We start from the raw sequence: 15260 nt of genomic DNA on the forward strand, positions 1-15260 counted from the left end.
ACCTCTTTTATTTTTCCTCTCTTGCAAAAAGAAAATGAAGGGGGGCCCTCTAAGCATAGAAAAATACAGCCAGTTATAGTGGTTGTGGTGCTAGCAGGCTATGGGCGCTGTTTGGGGTCTGGTAGGAACCCCTGCCACATCTCTTCGCTTGGTGTAGTACTAATGTGTAATGAAAACTTCTGCAGTAACATTTTCCGTGAGTTTTGTGCTTAACCTCCTTTTATTTTATTTTTAATTTTTTTACTCCTATTTGTCTCCCCAGTTGAACAAATCTGCCATTTTGAAGAAGGCCATTGACTATATTCGATTCTTGCAGCAGAACAACGTGAAACTAAAGCAAGAAAACCTATTGCTCAAAATGGCCGCCCAGAAGAATAGTAAGACTTCCTGTTTGCTCGTTCTCTCTTCCTGTTTACACGATCGTGACCTATTTTATGGTTGTCACCATATTGACTTTTGAGAAAAGTTTTAATTTCTCAGCCAGAGTGTGAGGAAGTGCTGAGCACGGCATCCACAGCTCCTCTCCAAGCAGGTGTGGTATCTCCTCACCCTGTTCTTCATATAATACATTTCTAAGTGAAATTTGTCAGGGTTGTTCACTAGATTGTTGGGAATTTTAACGTTTAGTCCAAACTGAAAACTGAGAGAATTTTCCAAAATCTAAAACTTGGAAATCACTTTGAAAACCATTACAATTTAATGAAACCAACACGTGAAACAGACGTTGCCTAGACACAACAGTAACTCTTACCCCTTCAGTTAATTGTGCTTTGCTTTGTTTTTATTTTACGTTCTTGCCTCTATTTTTAAAGTATTGGCTTTTGTTTTTCCCCTGTTCCTTTTTCTCCTTAGGTTCTTTGAAAGACCTTGTGGCTGGAAGCACCATTGTCATGGATGGGGTAAATGCAGACACAATGGATGTTCTCACCCCACCACCATCTGATGTGGGCTCCCCGTCACACAGCGGCAGTCCAATCTCACAGTGTAACAGTGACTCGGAGCCAGACAGCCCCTTCTGTGAGGAAGCCAAGGTAAGCCGCATTGTACTGCAAACATTGCACACAGTAAGCGTGTTCTGCTACATCTCTGCATTTCCTCATTTTCCTCAAATTCCGCTTCACTTCTCTGGTGCACTACTTAAACTTCAATTTATCTCACACTATGATGCTTTCTGCACCTTATTGCACTCTCCACTCTCCACTCTTTGTCCTTGTACTTTTCTTGCACCCTCCTCAATTCCCGTCTCTGTGCGCGCGCTACCTCAAACTGCTGCTCCCCCCTCTCTGTGCGCGCGCTACCTCACACTGCTGCTCCCCCCTCTCTGTGCGCGCGCTACCTCACACTGCTGCTCCCCCCTCTCTGTGGCGCGCGCTACCTCGCACTGCTGCTCCCCTCTCTCTGTGCGCGCGCTACCTCGCACTGCTGCTCCCCCCTCTCTGTGCGCGCGCTACCTCGCACTGCTGCTCCCCCCTCTCTGTGCGCGTGCTACCTCGCACTGCTGCTCCCCCCTCTCTGTGCGCGCGCTACCTCGCACTGCTGCTCCCCCCTCTCTGTGCGCGCACTACCTCGCACTGCTGCTCCCCTCTCTCTGTGCGCGCGCTACCTCGCACTGCTGCTCCCCTCTCTCTGTGCGCGCGCTACCTCGCACTGCTGCTCCCCTCTCTCTGTGCGCGCGCTACCTCGCACTGCTGCTCCCCTCTCTCTGTGCGCGCGCTACCTCACACTGCTGCTCCCCCTCTGTGCGCGCGCTACCTCACACTACTGCTCCCCCCTCTCTGTGCGCGCGCTACCTCACACTGCTGCTCCCCCCTCTCTGTGCGCGTGCTACCTCACACTGCTGCTCCCCCCTCTCTGTGCGCGCGCTACCTCACACTGCTGCTCCCCCCTCTCTGTGCGCGCGCTACCTCGCACTGCTGCTCCCCCCTCTCTGTGCGCGCGCTACCTCGCACTGCTGCTCCCCCCCTCTCTGTGCCCCCGCTACCTCGCACTGCTGCTCCCCCTCTCTGTGCGCGCTACCTCACACGGCTGCTCCCCCCCCTCTGTGCGCGCGCTACCTCACACGGCTGCTCCCCCCCTCTCTGTGCGCGCGCTACCTCACACTGCTGCTTCCCTGTCTCTGTGCGCGCTACCTCACACTGCTGCTCCCCCTCTCTGTCCGCTTTGCAAATCTGTTCTTTGCCCTTTTTCTGCAATTTTCACATACTCCTCCTCCTCTCCCCATGCCCCTAACTGCACGCACTACTCCTCTCTCTACACAAATACTTCTTTGCCTCATTCACACTATTTCTCGTTCTGTGACTGTTACAGGTCCAAGTTAAGCAGGAGCTCCCGTCTCCTCAAAGTACTGGCATGCTGGACCGCTCCCGTATGGCTCTATGTGCGTTTGTCTTTCTCTGTCTCTCCTTCAATCCCCTGTCATTCCTCATGGGAGGCTCCAGGGGCCCCGAAATGGCAGAAAGCTCGTCATTCCATGGCAGTGGCCGGAGCATGCTGGGAACGGGATACCCAGGTGTGTGTGGATCTAAACAAAGTTACTGATAAAATTACCATTTCCACATCCGTAAAATAACTCGACTGGGAGCTGGAGATCTAAACCTTAAACTCTTGCTCATCTCCTGGAGATGCAGCCCGCCGTTAATAAATGTGACTTTAAATTTTATTTATTTATTTATTTATTTTTAACCCACTTTTCTATTTTCCTCCATTTGCTTCAATCTCTATAAATACCTGCTCCATCCTAATTCCGAATTAGTTTTTCATTTTACCAACTATTTTCTGGCCATAACTTCGAAGCCATGTATGTTAGGAAAGTGCGATCTATGGTTTAATGTGGTTTATATAACCTCTTGGTGTTCCCCTTGCTCCATAGAGCCTTCATTCTGGTCTAGTTGGTTGGTTCCATCAACACTCCTCTGGCCCATTAATTTTGCCATCGTTCTTGGGGTCTTCATTCGGCTTTTTATCTATGGTGAGCCGGTAACACGTCTTCACTCGGAGTCCTCTGTCCTCTTCTGGCGCCATCGGAAACAAGCAGACGTGGATCTCTCGCGGGTAAGCAGTACTCCATATTGGTCCTTGTACAAAATGATGGCATCCCCAAAAAGGTTAAATCTGGGTGTGACTGTCGAATGTCTTCGCATTCCTAGGGATTCCGATCACCTGGGCCAAAATTCCAAAAAGAGGAGAATTTAGAACGAATTTAAATTTGTTTCTATAGCTTTTACATAATCCCTATAGTGACTGCTTATCAATATAGACTACCATTAATAAATATAAAATCATATTGCATATCATACTATATAAAAGTGTTTTTTTGTTTTGTTTTGTTTTTTAAAAACAAATACAGAAAGAGAAGTCCTGCGCTTAAGCAGCAAGGACTACAACACACATCAGCCCCAATATATAGTAAAAACCAAAGAAAAGAAAATGTTACTTGCGCTTTTTCCTTAATCCCTATGTATATTTGGACAAATGGAGGTCATTTAGTTGCTCCAATGGCCATTGGAGGGATGCCCGCCTGCCAACGTCAAGGCAGACCCCCCCTAAGCGGGTCCTAACACTGACCCTTCAGCCTGCTTCCTTGAGCTTCTGGCAAAGATATCTCTAATGAGACAGAGAGGGGTATTTTTTATATACACCCCTTTACTTATTAACCCTTAATAGGGAACACATGGGATGGGTAGCAGCATTGTAACCAGGCTGTGTGATACAAAGTAAATACAAATACAGAAAGAGAAGTCCTGCGCTTAAGCAGCAAGGACTACAACACACATCAGCCCCAATATATAGTAAAAACCAAAGAAAAGAAAATGTTACTTGCGCTTTTTCCTTAATCCCTATGTATATTTAGACAAATGGAGGTCATTTAGTTGCTCCAATGGCCATTGGAGGGATGCCCGCCTTTGGTTTTTACTATATATTGGGGCTGATGTGTGTTGTAGTCCTTGCTGCTTAAGCGCAGGACTTCTCTTTCTGTATTTGTATTTACTTTGTATCACACAGCCTGGTTACAATGCTGCTACCCATCCCATGTGTTCCCTATTAAGGGTTAATAAGTAAAGGGGTGTATATAAAAAATACCCCTCTCTGTCTCATTAGAGATATCTTTGCCAGAAGCTCAAGGAAGCAGGCTGAAGGGTCAGTGTTAGGACCCGCTTAGGGGGGGTCTGCCTTGACGTTGGCAGGCGGGCATCCCTCCAATGGCCATTGGAGCAACTAAATGACCTCCATTTGTCTAAATATACATAGGGATTAAAGAAAAAGCGCAAGTAACATTTTCTTTTCTTTGGTTTTTACTATATATTGGGGCTGATGTGTGTTGTAGTCCTTGCTGCTTAAGCGCAGGACTTCTCTTTCTGTATTTGTATTTACTTTGTATCACACAGCCTGGTTACAATGCTGCTACCCATCCCATGTGTTCCCTATTAAGGGTTAATAAGTAAAGGGGTGTATATAAAAAATACCCCTCTCTGTCTCATTAGAGATATCTTTGCCAGAAGCTCAAGGAAGCAGGCTGAAGGGTCAGTGTTAGGACCCGCTTAGGGGGGTCTGCCTTGACGTTGGCAGGCGGGCATCCCTCCAATGGCCATTGGAGCAACTAAATGACCTCCATTTGTCTAAATATACATAGGGATTAAGGAAAAAGCGCAAGTAACATTTTCTTTTCTTTTGTTTTTTAAAAAGCAGATTTTATAGCAGTGTTTTTTTGTGTGTTTTTTTTTTTTTTTAAGTCCCAGGGTCCAAAATAGTCCCCTTCTCCCCTCTGTCTGTCCTTGATCCTTTGGGGGTAAATGGTCCTTTCTTTTCAGGGGGACTTTGCCCAAGCCTCCTTGCACCTTTGGACAGCTCTGAAAGCTTTAGGGAGACCCCTTCCTACTTCCAACTTTGATCTAAGCTGCAGCCTGATGTGGAGCTTGATCCGATATGTGCTCCAGCGCCTGTGGGTAGGACGCTGGCTGGCAGAACGCGCCGGGGGTTTCCGTAGGGACCACCAGCTGAAGGATGATGTTCGAAAGAGCTGCAGAGAAGCTGCTCTTGTTTACCATCGTCTTCACCAGCTGCATATGACCGGTATGTTGTGTGATCTACATGTGCTGATGGGTGTCACTTTTCACCAGCTGGGCAGTATTTCCCATGCTCCCATGTAGGCTAGTGGCTGATGGATGATAATGGGAGTTGTAGTCCTTGCAAAGCTGGATAAATCACTGTCATATTATGTCCCTAGGGAAGCATGCTGGAGGCCACCTGGCTGCGATAAATATGGCTCTGAGTGCTGTGAATTTGGCGGACTGCGCAGGAAATACCATTTCCGTGGCAACTCTTGCAGAGATCTATGTCGGGGCTGCTCTGAGAGTGAAGGCTAGCCTCCACCGCCGTTTCCACTTCCTAGCGGTAAGTAGTGAGGGCCCAGCTGCTCAAGGGAGGAAACTTTGTTCTCCATTGTTTTTAACTTTGTGTTGTGGAATTTTGAAATAATTACTACCTCTATTACAGAATTGAGGATTGTCCCACAAATGCATCTGAATGCTTCTTTCTCTTGCAGCGTTTCTTCCTGTGCAGTGCCCGCCAGGTGTGCTTGGCACAAAGTGTCACTATACCTCCTGCCATGCAGTGGCTGTGCCACCCTCTGGGACATCGCTTTTTTGTTGATGGAGACTGGAGTGTGAGAAACTCACCCAGAGACACAATTTACAGCACCGCAGGAAGCACAGGTACATTAAAAAATGCAATCATATGCCTGGCACGGCTTTTATCCTCTGGCCTCATAGGTATGGCACGGCTATTATCCTCTGGCCTCATAGGTATGGCACGGCTATTATCCTCTGGCCTCATAGGTATGGCACGGCTATTATCCTCTGCCCTCATAGGTATGGCACGGCTACTGTCCTCTGCTATCCTAGACCTGGCACGGTTGTTATCCTCTGCCCTCACAGGCCTGGCAGGGCTACTGTCCTCTACCCTCACAGGCTTGGCACAGCTACAACCCTCTACTATCCTAAACCTGGCACAGCTGCTGTCATCTACTCTCACAGGCCTGGCACGGCTGCTGTCCTCTACTCTCACAGGCCTGGCACAGCTGCTGTCCTCTACTCTCACAGGCCTGGCACGGCTGCTGTCCTCTACTCTCACAGGCCTGGCACAGCTGCTGTCCTCTACTCTCACAGGCCTGGCACGGCTGCTGTCCTCTACTCTCACAGGCCTGGCACGGCTGCTGTCCTCTACTCTCACAGGCCTGGCACGGCTGCTGTCCTCTACTCTCACAGGCCTGGCACGGCTGCTGTCCTCTACTCTCACAGGCCTGGCACGGCTGCTGTCTTCTACTCTCACAGGCCTGGCACGGCTGCTGTCCTCTGCCCTCACAGACTTGGCACGGCTGCTATCCTCTGCCCTCACGCACCTAGCACGGCTACGACCCTCTACTAGCCTAAACCTGGCACGGCTGCTATCCTCTGTCCTCACAGGCCTGGCACGGCTGCTATCCTCTGTCCTCACAGGCCTGGCACGGCTGCTATCCTCTGTCCTCACAGGCCTGGCACGGCTGCTATCCTCTGTCCTCACAGGCCTGGCACGGCTGCTGTCCTCTGTCCTCACGGACCTGGCACGGCTTCTGTCCTCTGCCCTCACGGACCTGGCACGGCTTCTGTCCTCTGCCCTCACGGACCTGGCACGGCTTCTGTCCTCTGCCCTCACGGACCTGGCACGGCTTCTGTCCTCTGCCCTCACGGACCTGGCACGGCTTCTGTCCTCTGCCCTCACGGACCTGGCACGGCTTCTGTCCTCTGCCCTCACGGACCTGGCACGGCTTCTGTCCTCTGCCCTCACGGACCTGGCACGGCTTCTGTCCTCTGCCCTCACGGACCTGGCACGGCTTCTGTCCTCTGCCCTCACGGACCTGGCACGGCTTCTGTCCTCTGCCCTCACGGACCTGGCACGGCTTCTGTCCTCTGCCCTCACGGACCTGGCACGGCTTCTGTCCTCTGCCCTCACGGACCTGGCACGGCTTCTGTCCTCTGCCCTCACGGACCTGGCACGGCTTCTAACCTCTGCCCTCACGCACCTGGCACGGCTGCTATCCTCTGTCCTCGCGGGCCTGGCACGGCTGCTATCCTCTGTCCTCGCGGACCTGGCACGGCTGCTGTCCTCGGTCCTCGCGGGCCTGGCACGGCTGCTGTCCTCTGTCCTCGCGGGCCTGGCACGGCTGCTGTCCTCTGTCCTCGCGGGCCTGGCACGGTTGCTGTCCTCTGTCCTCGCGGGCCTGGCACGGCTGCTGTCCTCTGTCCTCGCGGGCCTGGCACGGCTTCTGTCCTCTGTCCTCGCGGGCCTGGCACGGCTTCTGTCCTCTGTCCTCACGGGCGTGGCACGGCTTCTGTCCTCTGTCCTCACAGACCTGGCACGGCTTCTGTCCTCTGTCCTCACGGGCCTGGCACGGCTTCTGTCCTCTACTATCCAAGGCCTGGCACGGCTGCTATCCTCTGCCATCACAGGCCTAGCACGGCCATCTTCAAAAAAAAAAGTCAGAAAGGACACCGCATAAGTAACATGCTCTAAATGGCAGAATAGACACAAATGAGTACTTTCCATTTAAATTCTAATACAAACTGTACAGCTACTGTGCCCTAATTACCTAAGTAGACACTGCACTGGTACCTGCAATACCTGTAGACCTTGTCATGCTTTCTACATATATACCACAGTGTGCTTTGATGTCCTCCAATTTACATTTCCCCTGGATCCAACTCAGAATTTTGGGATGTGTTTATAGGTCCATGTTGTAAATGCGTGGACCTGCCTGTTACAGCTCACCCCATGCTTTCAGCAGCCAATTCTAGTCTGTGTATTAATACAATGTGTAAGTGAGAAACATGTCTTGTTACACGCCTGACTCTGTTTTTCTGGGGGCAGTGGATCCGTTGGCGCAGGTCACACAGGCATTTCGTGAACACCTGTTAGAGAAAGCATTGTACTGCGTGGCTGAGCCAGAGCAGAGCAAACCCCTGGCGGAGGGAGAACGGTAAGTTCTTATCTTGCGATTGTTTAATTTTAGTTTTTTTCTTTGCCCTGTTCTTTATTCAATGTACTCCTCCGTTCATTGTCTAATCTGGCAATTCATCATGTGGGTTGTGGTTTTTCATCTACAATCTGGCAATGTGTTTTTAGTAGCACAGTTTCTGAGCACTGTCAGGGTTATTTACTATGGGAAATCCAAATACTTTTCTCTGCTTCATACTTTTTTTATTTATTTATTTTTCCTTTGTCTACTCTGCACTTTTTTTTTTTTACACTTTACACACGTCTTTCTGCTCTCTGTACTGGACTTTCATCTTCATTGTTATTTTTTTTTTTTTTTTTCTTCTCAAAATCGTGATAGCCTGCTACACAGGGGCAAAATAGTAGAGTTGGGTGCAATCTACTCTTTTGACGTGTTCTCCTGGCTGTCTCACCTTTATGTGGCTTTCCTTTCCTCCAACTTCCTTGCCCTCTGCACTCACTATCTCATCTGTAATCTCTCCTGTCACTCGCCTCCGGGTTGTTCATCCAGTCTCACATCAGTTTTGTCTCTCCTGACACTTGCCTCTGGGTTTCTCACCTCCGTGATGTCCCTCCTTTCTCTGCAGAGAGTTCTCGGACGCCCTGGAGTATTTGCAGTTGCTAAATGGGTGCTCCGATGCAGCCGGTGTTCCCAACCATACGTTTTCCATCAGCTCCACCATGACTACCTTCACAGGTAAGTGCCCTCACCCCTTTAAACATTGTCCTATCAGTCAGGTTTATTCCTTAACTCCTTGCATGCTATACCTCCCATCTGTCTGACAGAGTATTTTGCAGGTGCATTGTGTGTATTTTCTATGTGTTATGTTGTGCCTAGACGTGAAGAGATTTGAAATGTATGTTTTAGTATTCTTTATAAAGCACCAACAGATTCCACAGCGCTGTAGATTGTTTTATAGTTTGTGAACACTTCTTCGCAGGAACTGATCCAGTGGCAAAGTGGTGGGCGTCCGTCATCATCGTGGCTATTAACTGGCTTCAAGGAGACGACGAGGGTGCACAGAGATTGTACCCAGTAGTTGAATACATGCCGAAAGCCCTTCATATGCAAGAGTAAGTGCTATAGAACAAGATCCTTTCGTAAAGTCCTCTCCGATCCCCTCTAATCTACTTGCCATGTTTCTGTCAGAGAGAGAGCCTCACCTCTGTGTTTCTAAGATAACGAGTTGATTAAAGAATTGTTTACAGTACACAGCCATCTTTTTGACAAACTGTCTGTAAAAATCCAATATCGTTTTGGCTTTCATGTTCTAACTCGGTTGTTGCTGACCCTAGATGATTGTGAATATAATTTATCTTTTAATGCTTGCTCAGAGTCACGGTAAATGTAGATTCGAAACTCTGATGTTACCAGTGTTAACCTTCATTGCCTATATGCGATTTTTTTTTTTTTTTTTTTTATAGTTCCAACGTGTCTCAAAAAACCTTTTGGTAGATCTAAGGCCATATTTTGTATTTTGTTGTATAAACCTTTCCCTCATACCCCCACCACTCCTTAGGAATCCTTTGCCGAAAGCTGCACTTTATGCCTTCAAAGCTGTACGGACGTTGTTGGGAAAGCAGGACAGCAGCCAGGTTAGCCTGGGCCAATGTGAGAAAGCCAGTGGCTACCTCCGGGAGAGCCTAAATTCAAGTCCTTCCAGCAGTGGCACCATAGATAAGGTGAGTTATAAGTTGGAAACTCGTGGAATCTTTGGTTAGAGGTTGGGGATCTGTAGAATCTTGGGTTGGTGGTGGTTAGTCTCTGGAATTTCTGGTTATGGGTCCATGGATTATCTGGTTAGTTAACTCGTCCACTGAGCTGGATTGCTGACTGATGGTTTTTGGAATCTTATGGTTAATGGTGGGGGTCTACATGATATCTTTACAGAGGAGATGGAATAATGAATTCCCTGGTTAATGGTCGGAGATGGACATCTGGTTGCTGATGAGTGGTTCATAAAAATATTGGTGGTATCACCTGTGGAGTTCAATTTGTGCTGTATACTCTGTTATCTTGCCAAGGGATCTTCCTGACAACAAGACCAAAGGCCATTGTGGCTGTAGTGCATTGTAGTTGCATTGCATGTTACATCCCCTATGTGCAATGTGACTGCAGTGCAATACAGAGGCAGTGCCATATCTGCAGACCGAAGATACCATCCAACTTGTTAACCTTTATAGCTGTACAAGCCCTAACCTAGTGGACGTTTCAAATGTGCATTCTCCCGCTCAGCGTAAGTTTTTATGGGTATCCATTGTTTCACGCCTTAGACCAATAATGTATTTGTGGATAAATGCCCAATACAAATCCATTTCACGCAAAGAACACAATGGTATGTCTAAGCTATGCTGATAAACATTTGATTTGTTCTAGGGCAGTGGTTCCCAAACCAGGCCTCATGGCCCACCAACAATCCAGGATTATGTATTTACCTTTTTTTATTCCAGTGGAGACACTGAAAAAGCCTGGTGGACTGTTGGTGGGTCATGCGGACTGGTTTGGGAAACACTGGTCTAGGGTACAAAAGTGGTAGATGTTTCGTCATTGGTGGTTGATAATCAGAATCTCTAGTTAGTGGTGGTTAATGCATGGAATCTATTATTAGTGTTAGGAGATGGTTACTTATCTTTCCAAAAAACTGAGAAACCAGCAACTCACCCAATGATTGATTTTACTTGTTTACCGTTCTTCTCTTTGACCTTCTGTCTTTCCTGTTTCCCTCTTGTCCTACATCAGTCATTGTTGTATTAGTTGGCCATCTGAAGTCTTCATTTTTCTACCTTGTGTGTTCTTTTAACCTTATGATTATCAGTCTTACACTTCTGAGCACCAACTCTTTTCGGTAATACTTTGCAGCTATCAATGCCTCTTTCTCCCATGAGCTGGTTGTAGGATGTGGTTGATGGTTTGAGTTCAGCGAAGTCCGTGTTCTTACTCAGTGCTTCTTTCCATGACTTTATTTTTTTTTTAGATTACTTCTCACTAAAAAGACAGGGAGAATTGGGGGGGGTGATTGTATTTTCTTTGTAATGATGTATTTTCTTTGTAATGATGGATCCAAATGGAAGGTTATCTGCCCGCATTGTCCGTATTAATTCTTGACCCAACACTTGACTGGCCGCTCTGATATACCTTATCAGTTTTGTTTAATTTTTTTTTCCCATTTGCATGTTCTCGTTTAATCATGCCTCTCCACCTCTTTTCTCCCAACCTCCCCTTCCCTTTCAGGCAGTGCAGCTTCTCATATGTGACATCTTGCTAGTAACCAGGACAAATATCTGGCAACAGCAGCAACAGCAAAGCAGCCCAGCCCAGCAGTCCAGTGGCGTACATCCGGCATCCCCCCACGAGCTCCGGGGATTCCAGCTAGACCTGAGCAGTATGCGCCGACTGGCCCAGTTATTTCGCCCAGCCATGCGTAGGGTGAGTGAAATGTGATGACTTGTCATGATGTCAGCAGGGACACTTAACGGGGGCAGACATCTTGCAGAGAAAAGTGGTTTGGTAACCGTGAACATTCAGGTAAAGGAAATTCACTTTCGTAGCGTTGTGTTGGTTTGCAGATTCTGACGTGATCTTTCAGAATTCCTGTTTGTGGGAGTTACATTTCATTTATTTCCAGCTGATGGCAGGAATGAAGCCAGTTGTGTTCTGGAAAGCTAAACTCCATCTCCTATGAAGCCCTGCCGTGCAGCCTCGATATCAATGACATCATGTTTTAAAAATAAATAAAAAAATTCTAACCCTGCAGGCTAGGAGGGAGTTATAGAACAAATTAACAGTCGCCTGAAATTTGTGCCTTGCATGCCCATGTAAAGGAAACCTTTATACCTCAAAAAAAATTTTTTTTAAAAACATAATTGCTAAGAGAAATGCATTTTTAGTAAAATTTGCACAATTGTTTCCTAAACCCTAAAACCTCTAGCTGTATCCGTGGCCTGTGCAGCGAATAAAGATCTGTCCTGTTATTTCTTTATTTTTTTCCCCTGTGCATAAAGTGCCGTTAAGTATCAAATTTTATGTGACCATTAACATGGTGCCTTGCTGTGTAAAGCTATTGTAGCCTAAATTCCTTATCTGGCTCAACCAACTACTGGATATAGTTAACTGGAGTTACATTCCCCATAAGCAAATGTGTTTTGGCCAAGGGTTGCTTAACCATCACAACAGACCTATATTTCAGCTCCCACTAGCCTGAACCAGAATCTCACTTGGCATTTTAGGAGTTGTAGTCTGGCACAGACAACCTCTTCCTTGGCTGCATAACTCTGTCGATGCTGTCAACGTTGGGATTTGGCCACATTTGTTTGCATTCTTTTTATGGGGATGCTGATTCCTACTGGCTGATTGACAGCCCAAGGAGGCGGACCTACATAGAGGAAAGAAAATTTTTCTCCGGAATAAAAAGAGGCTGCACAGACTGGGTCCACTTTAATAAACCACTTTATTATATGCAGGATTTCCAAAGCTAATTATATTCCCAGTAATGATATAAATATAGGTTTGCCTATCACGACACATGTATCGACTTGACACACGTATGGGAAAAAAAAGTAAACCAGGCCAGATAATGTTATAATTATAATAGTTCATGTTCTACGGTTTTATCTTATCACGACATAATGTATGAAAATGTCAAACTTGTAAACTTTCCTCAATAAAACAAAGATTGACAAAAAAAATCTATATTGATGGCTGCTCTGGAAGGATTATTCAGGTCTGGAAGGAAGTACGCTTATGTGGCCAACTCAAGTTACTTGACAAACTCCAGATATTCTAGGCATTCTAGGAGTATTTTTTTAATGGGTTACTCCAAGCACTGTGACTTGAAGTGGTCATGGTGCAGGAGTTGGAATATGCAGAGTTTTGCTGCGAAACGTTGCATATACCGTCATCAGGCAGCTTAGAACCAGAGTTCTGGCCTGGTTACTGTCAATTCTGTGCAATTAGAATTTTGTGGTCCGCGAGTCACCAAGGAAGAGGGGAGTCTGTGAGCCCAACCGGGATCCAGGTAAGAGGGTCAAACATTACTAAACTGTTCGATCCCATTACCAGGTATACGTCCTGGGTGCTCCTGGCATTACGGGTTAGGATTCTTGGCGTTACCTTTTCAGTATGGAAATCTGCTTTTACTGGTTTCCTCTTTTGCTTATCTTTAACTATTCCATTTGATTACACAGGTATTCCTGCACGAAGCCACAGCTCGCCTTATGGCTGGAGCAAGCCCTACACGTACACACCAACTGCTGGATCGAAGCCTGCGTAGGAGAGTCGCGCCATCTAGCAAAGAAGGTGAGAGATGCGCTTGGCACCCATTGGTTGATCTGGTCACTGCCACTATCGTATTAAACTGTCCCGTGGAATTCTGATTGACAGATCTAAAGATTTCTCCTTTAACCAAGAAGGGCCAATGCTTGCTAGCCATAACTTTCTACCCATAACCCCATGTTGCCAGCTACTGTGCACACTACCAACTATATATCTCTATCTCTATCTCTCTCTCTCTCTCTCTCTCTCTCGTTTCTATTCTTCCCAAATAGTTTGTAGTTTTAAAAGCGAAATATAGCCGCGTAGAAAGGCGCTTCACCTCCCAATAACCATTCATTATTGCCAATGTATGGGATTAAATGCCGGTCTAAGACAAACTATCCCTACATTGCTTTCTACACTGCTTTTAAAGAAAAACAGAAGTTTTCTTACTTTATATTTTTTTGGGGGGGGAATGAATATTGGATCGTATCTTTGTTTCAGATAATAGCCCATATTTTAGTTACCTTACTTTTGAACAGCCAAGTTTATTAGAGCACTCGCATTATACTGAAGCTACTTCTCTTTCATTCACAGATATGGTACGGTTGGTCAGCTGCAGCGTGACCCTCCCGACCCTCCCCTGTCAGTAACTTTCGAACTTTGCCCCTTCTTAAAGGGGACACCTGCTTCTGGCAGCAGTGTTTTTATTCCCTTGTTGCACCCAATCTCAGAGCCATCAGGCCCCATCTACGGACTTTTAGAAGCGGAGAGGAGATTGTTCAACGCAGGACTGTCGTGGGGTGGGGGGGGGGGGAGTGGGGCGGCGCAGGAGAATGGGCAACAAGGGACTCTTAGCACCACAGGGGAATAATTTGCCCTTGACTTTAATACCGAATGTGTTGGCTATAGTGTACTGTAGCATCTGCAGATATATTGTGATTTACCCCAATCAATGCCGTATTCTCTGTCCTGGCTGAGACCTAGTCTTGTACAAAGTAATGCTTTGAGAAATATTTAAACTCCAGCTTTTGGAGACGTTTGCCGGTTGTGTTCCTTCTTTTTACTCATTTGTTTTGTGTTTTTTTACATAGTATAATATATATTTTTCTTCTTGGAAAAAAATATAATAATTTTATCAGTAATCGCTGTACGGCTCTTCCATCTACACAAACCAGCTGTTCCCACATTGGAAAAAATTTAGTCCATGTTATGCGTTAAACGTACTATGTTTGAACCTTCTTTATAGTATCTGCCTCGTAAAGCTGGTGCACTCTGGTCACCCCTGGTTTATCATCATTTCTCCAAAACAGACTTTAACTTTTTTTAGTTAAAGTAAATATTAGTGGTTTGATCATATGAAAGTTTTATTTACATCTTCTAGCAATTTAAAAACGTCCTAGTCTTCAGTGTAAGCATTTTCTGTTAATTTAATATATAAATACATCGTACCTACCTGTAACAAGCTTAGAGCCTCAGTCTGGCAGTATTGATAGCCGGTAAGTGCAGCGGTGTCCTACTGCAGCAAAACCTTGAATTTTTAGTGATCCAAGTGGGTACTGCAGCTTTTTGTGAACTACACTTTCTCCATGCGAGCATTGTGGGAGATTTCACCCCACCGTTGGTACCTGAATCAGGCACGTCATCTATAATGTGGCTTATGTAGTGAACACTCTTAAGATGTACAAATGTAAGCAGCAGGCTTTTACCAAGTCAGAGATTTCTATTTTTGGGAGAAGCGCAGTTTTGTTAGTTTGTGCCATATTGGTGTCAGTCACGCTTGGCTTGCAATGTTTCGTATACCAGGACTAGACCCGAGACCCCTGTCTGCTGCTGTACCAAACTCCCATGATCATCCACTAGCAGTCTTGCCCAGGTTTCTGGGAGTTTATTAATTAACCTCAGAATCGACAGCACAATCACAAATTGTAGATCAAAATACCTTCAAAACCACCTATTTTCTAATTTGACTATCCCCTCG

The 15260-nt window shown here is 46.5% G+C and overlaps 1 protein-coding gene across 6 annotated transcripts in view; it reads left to right on the forward strand.

Moving 5' to 3' along the window:
* Positions 1–15260, forward strand: part of SREBF1 (sterol regulatory element binding transcription factor 1) — a 41056-nt gene that overhangs the window by 24859 nt on the left and 937 nt on the right. For 5 of the 6 annotated variants that reach the window (XM_063430664.1, XM_063430665.1, XM_063430666.1 and 2 more), the window contains 13 exons: positions 263–377; positions 853–1031; positions 2308–2509; positions 2870–3051; positions 4809–5070; positions 5225–5391; positions 5543–5711; positions 7903–8011; positions 8616–8725; positions 8970–9102; positions 9549–9711; positions 11261–11455; positions 13213–13324. In XM_063430664.1, the coding sequence (XP_063286734.1) occupies positions 263–377; positions 853–1031; positions 2308–2509; positions 2870–3051; positions 4809–5070; positions 5225–5391; positions 5543–5711; positions 7903–8011; positions 8616–8725; positions 8970–9102; positions 9549–9711; positions 11261–11455; positions 13213–13324 (2098 nt within the window). Of the gene's footprint in view, positions 1–262; positions 378–852; positions 1032–2307; positions 2510–2869; positions 3052–4808; positions 5071–5224; positions 5392–5542; positions 5712–7902; positions 8012–8615; positions 8726–8969; positions 9103–9548; positions 9712–11260; positions 11456–13212; positions 13325–13876; positions 14544–15260 lie in introns of those variants that run through there. The other variant, XM_063430668.1, reaches the window with a different exon arrangement.

This window comes from Pelobates fuscus, chromosome 8 (assembly GCF_036172605.1).
Source record: "Pelobates fuscus isolate aPelFus1 chromosome 8, aPelFus1.pri, whole genome shotgun sequence".
Taxonomy (NCBI): Eukaryota; Metazoa; Chordata; class Amphibia; order Anura; family Pelobatidae; genus Pelobates; species Pelobates fuscus.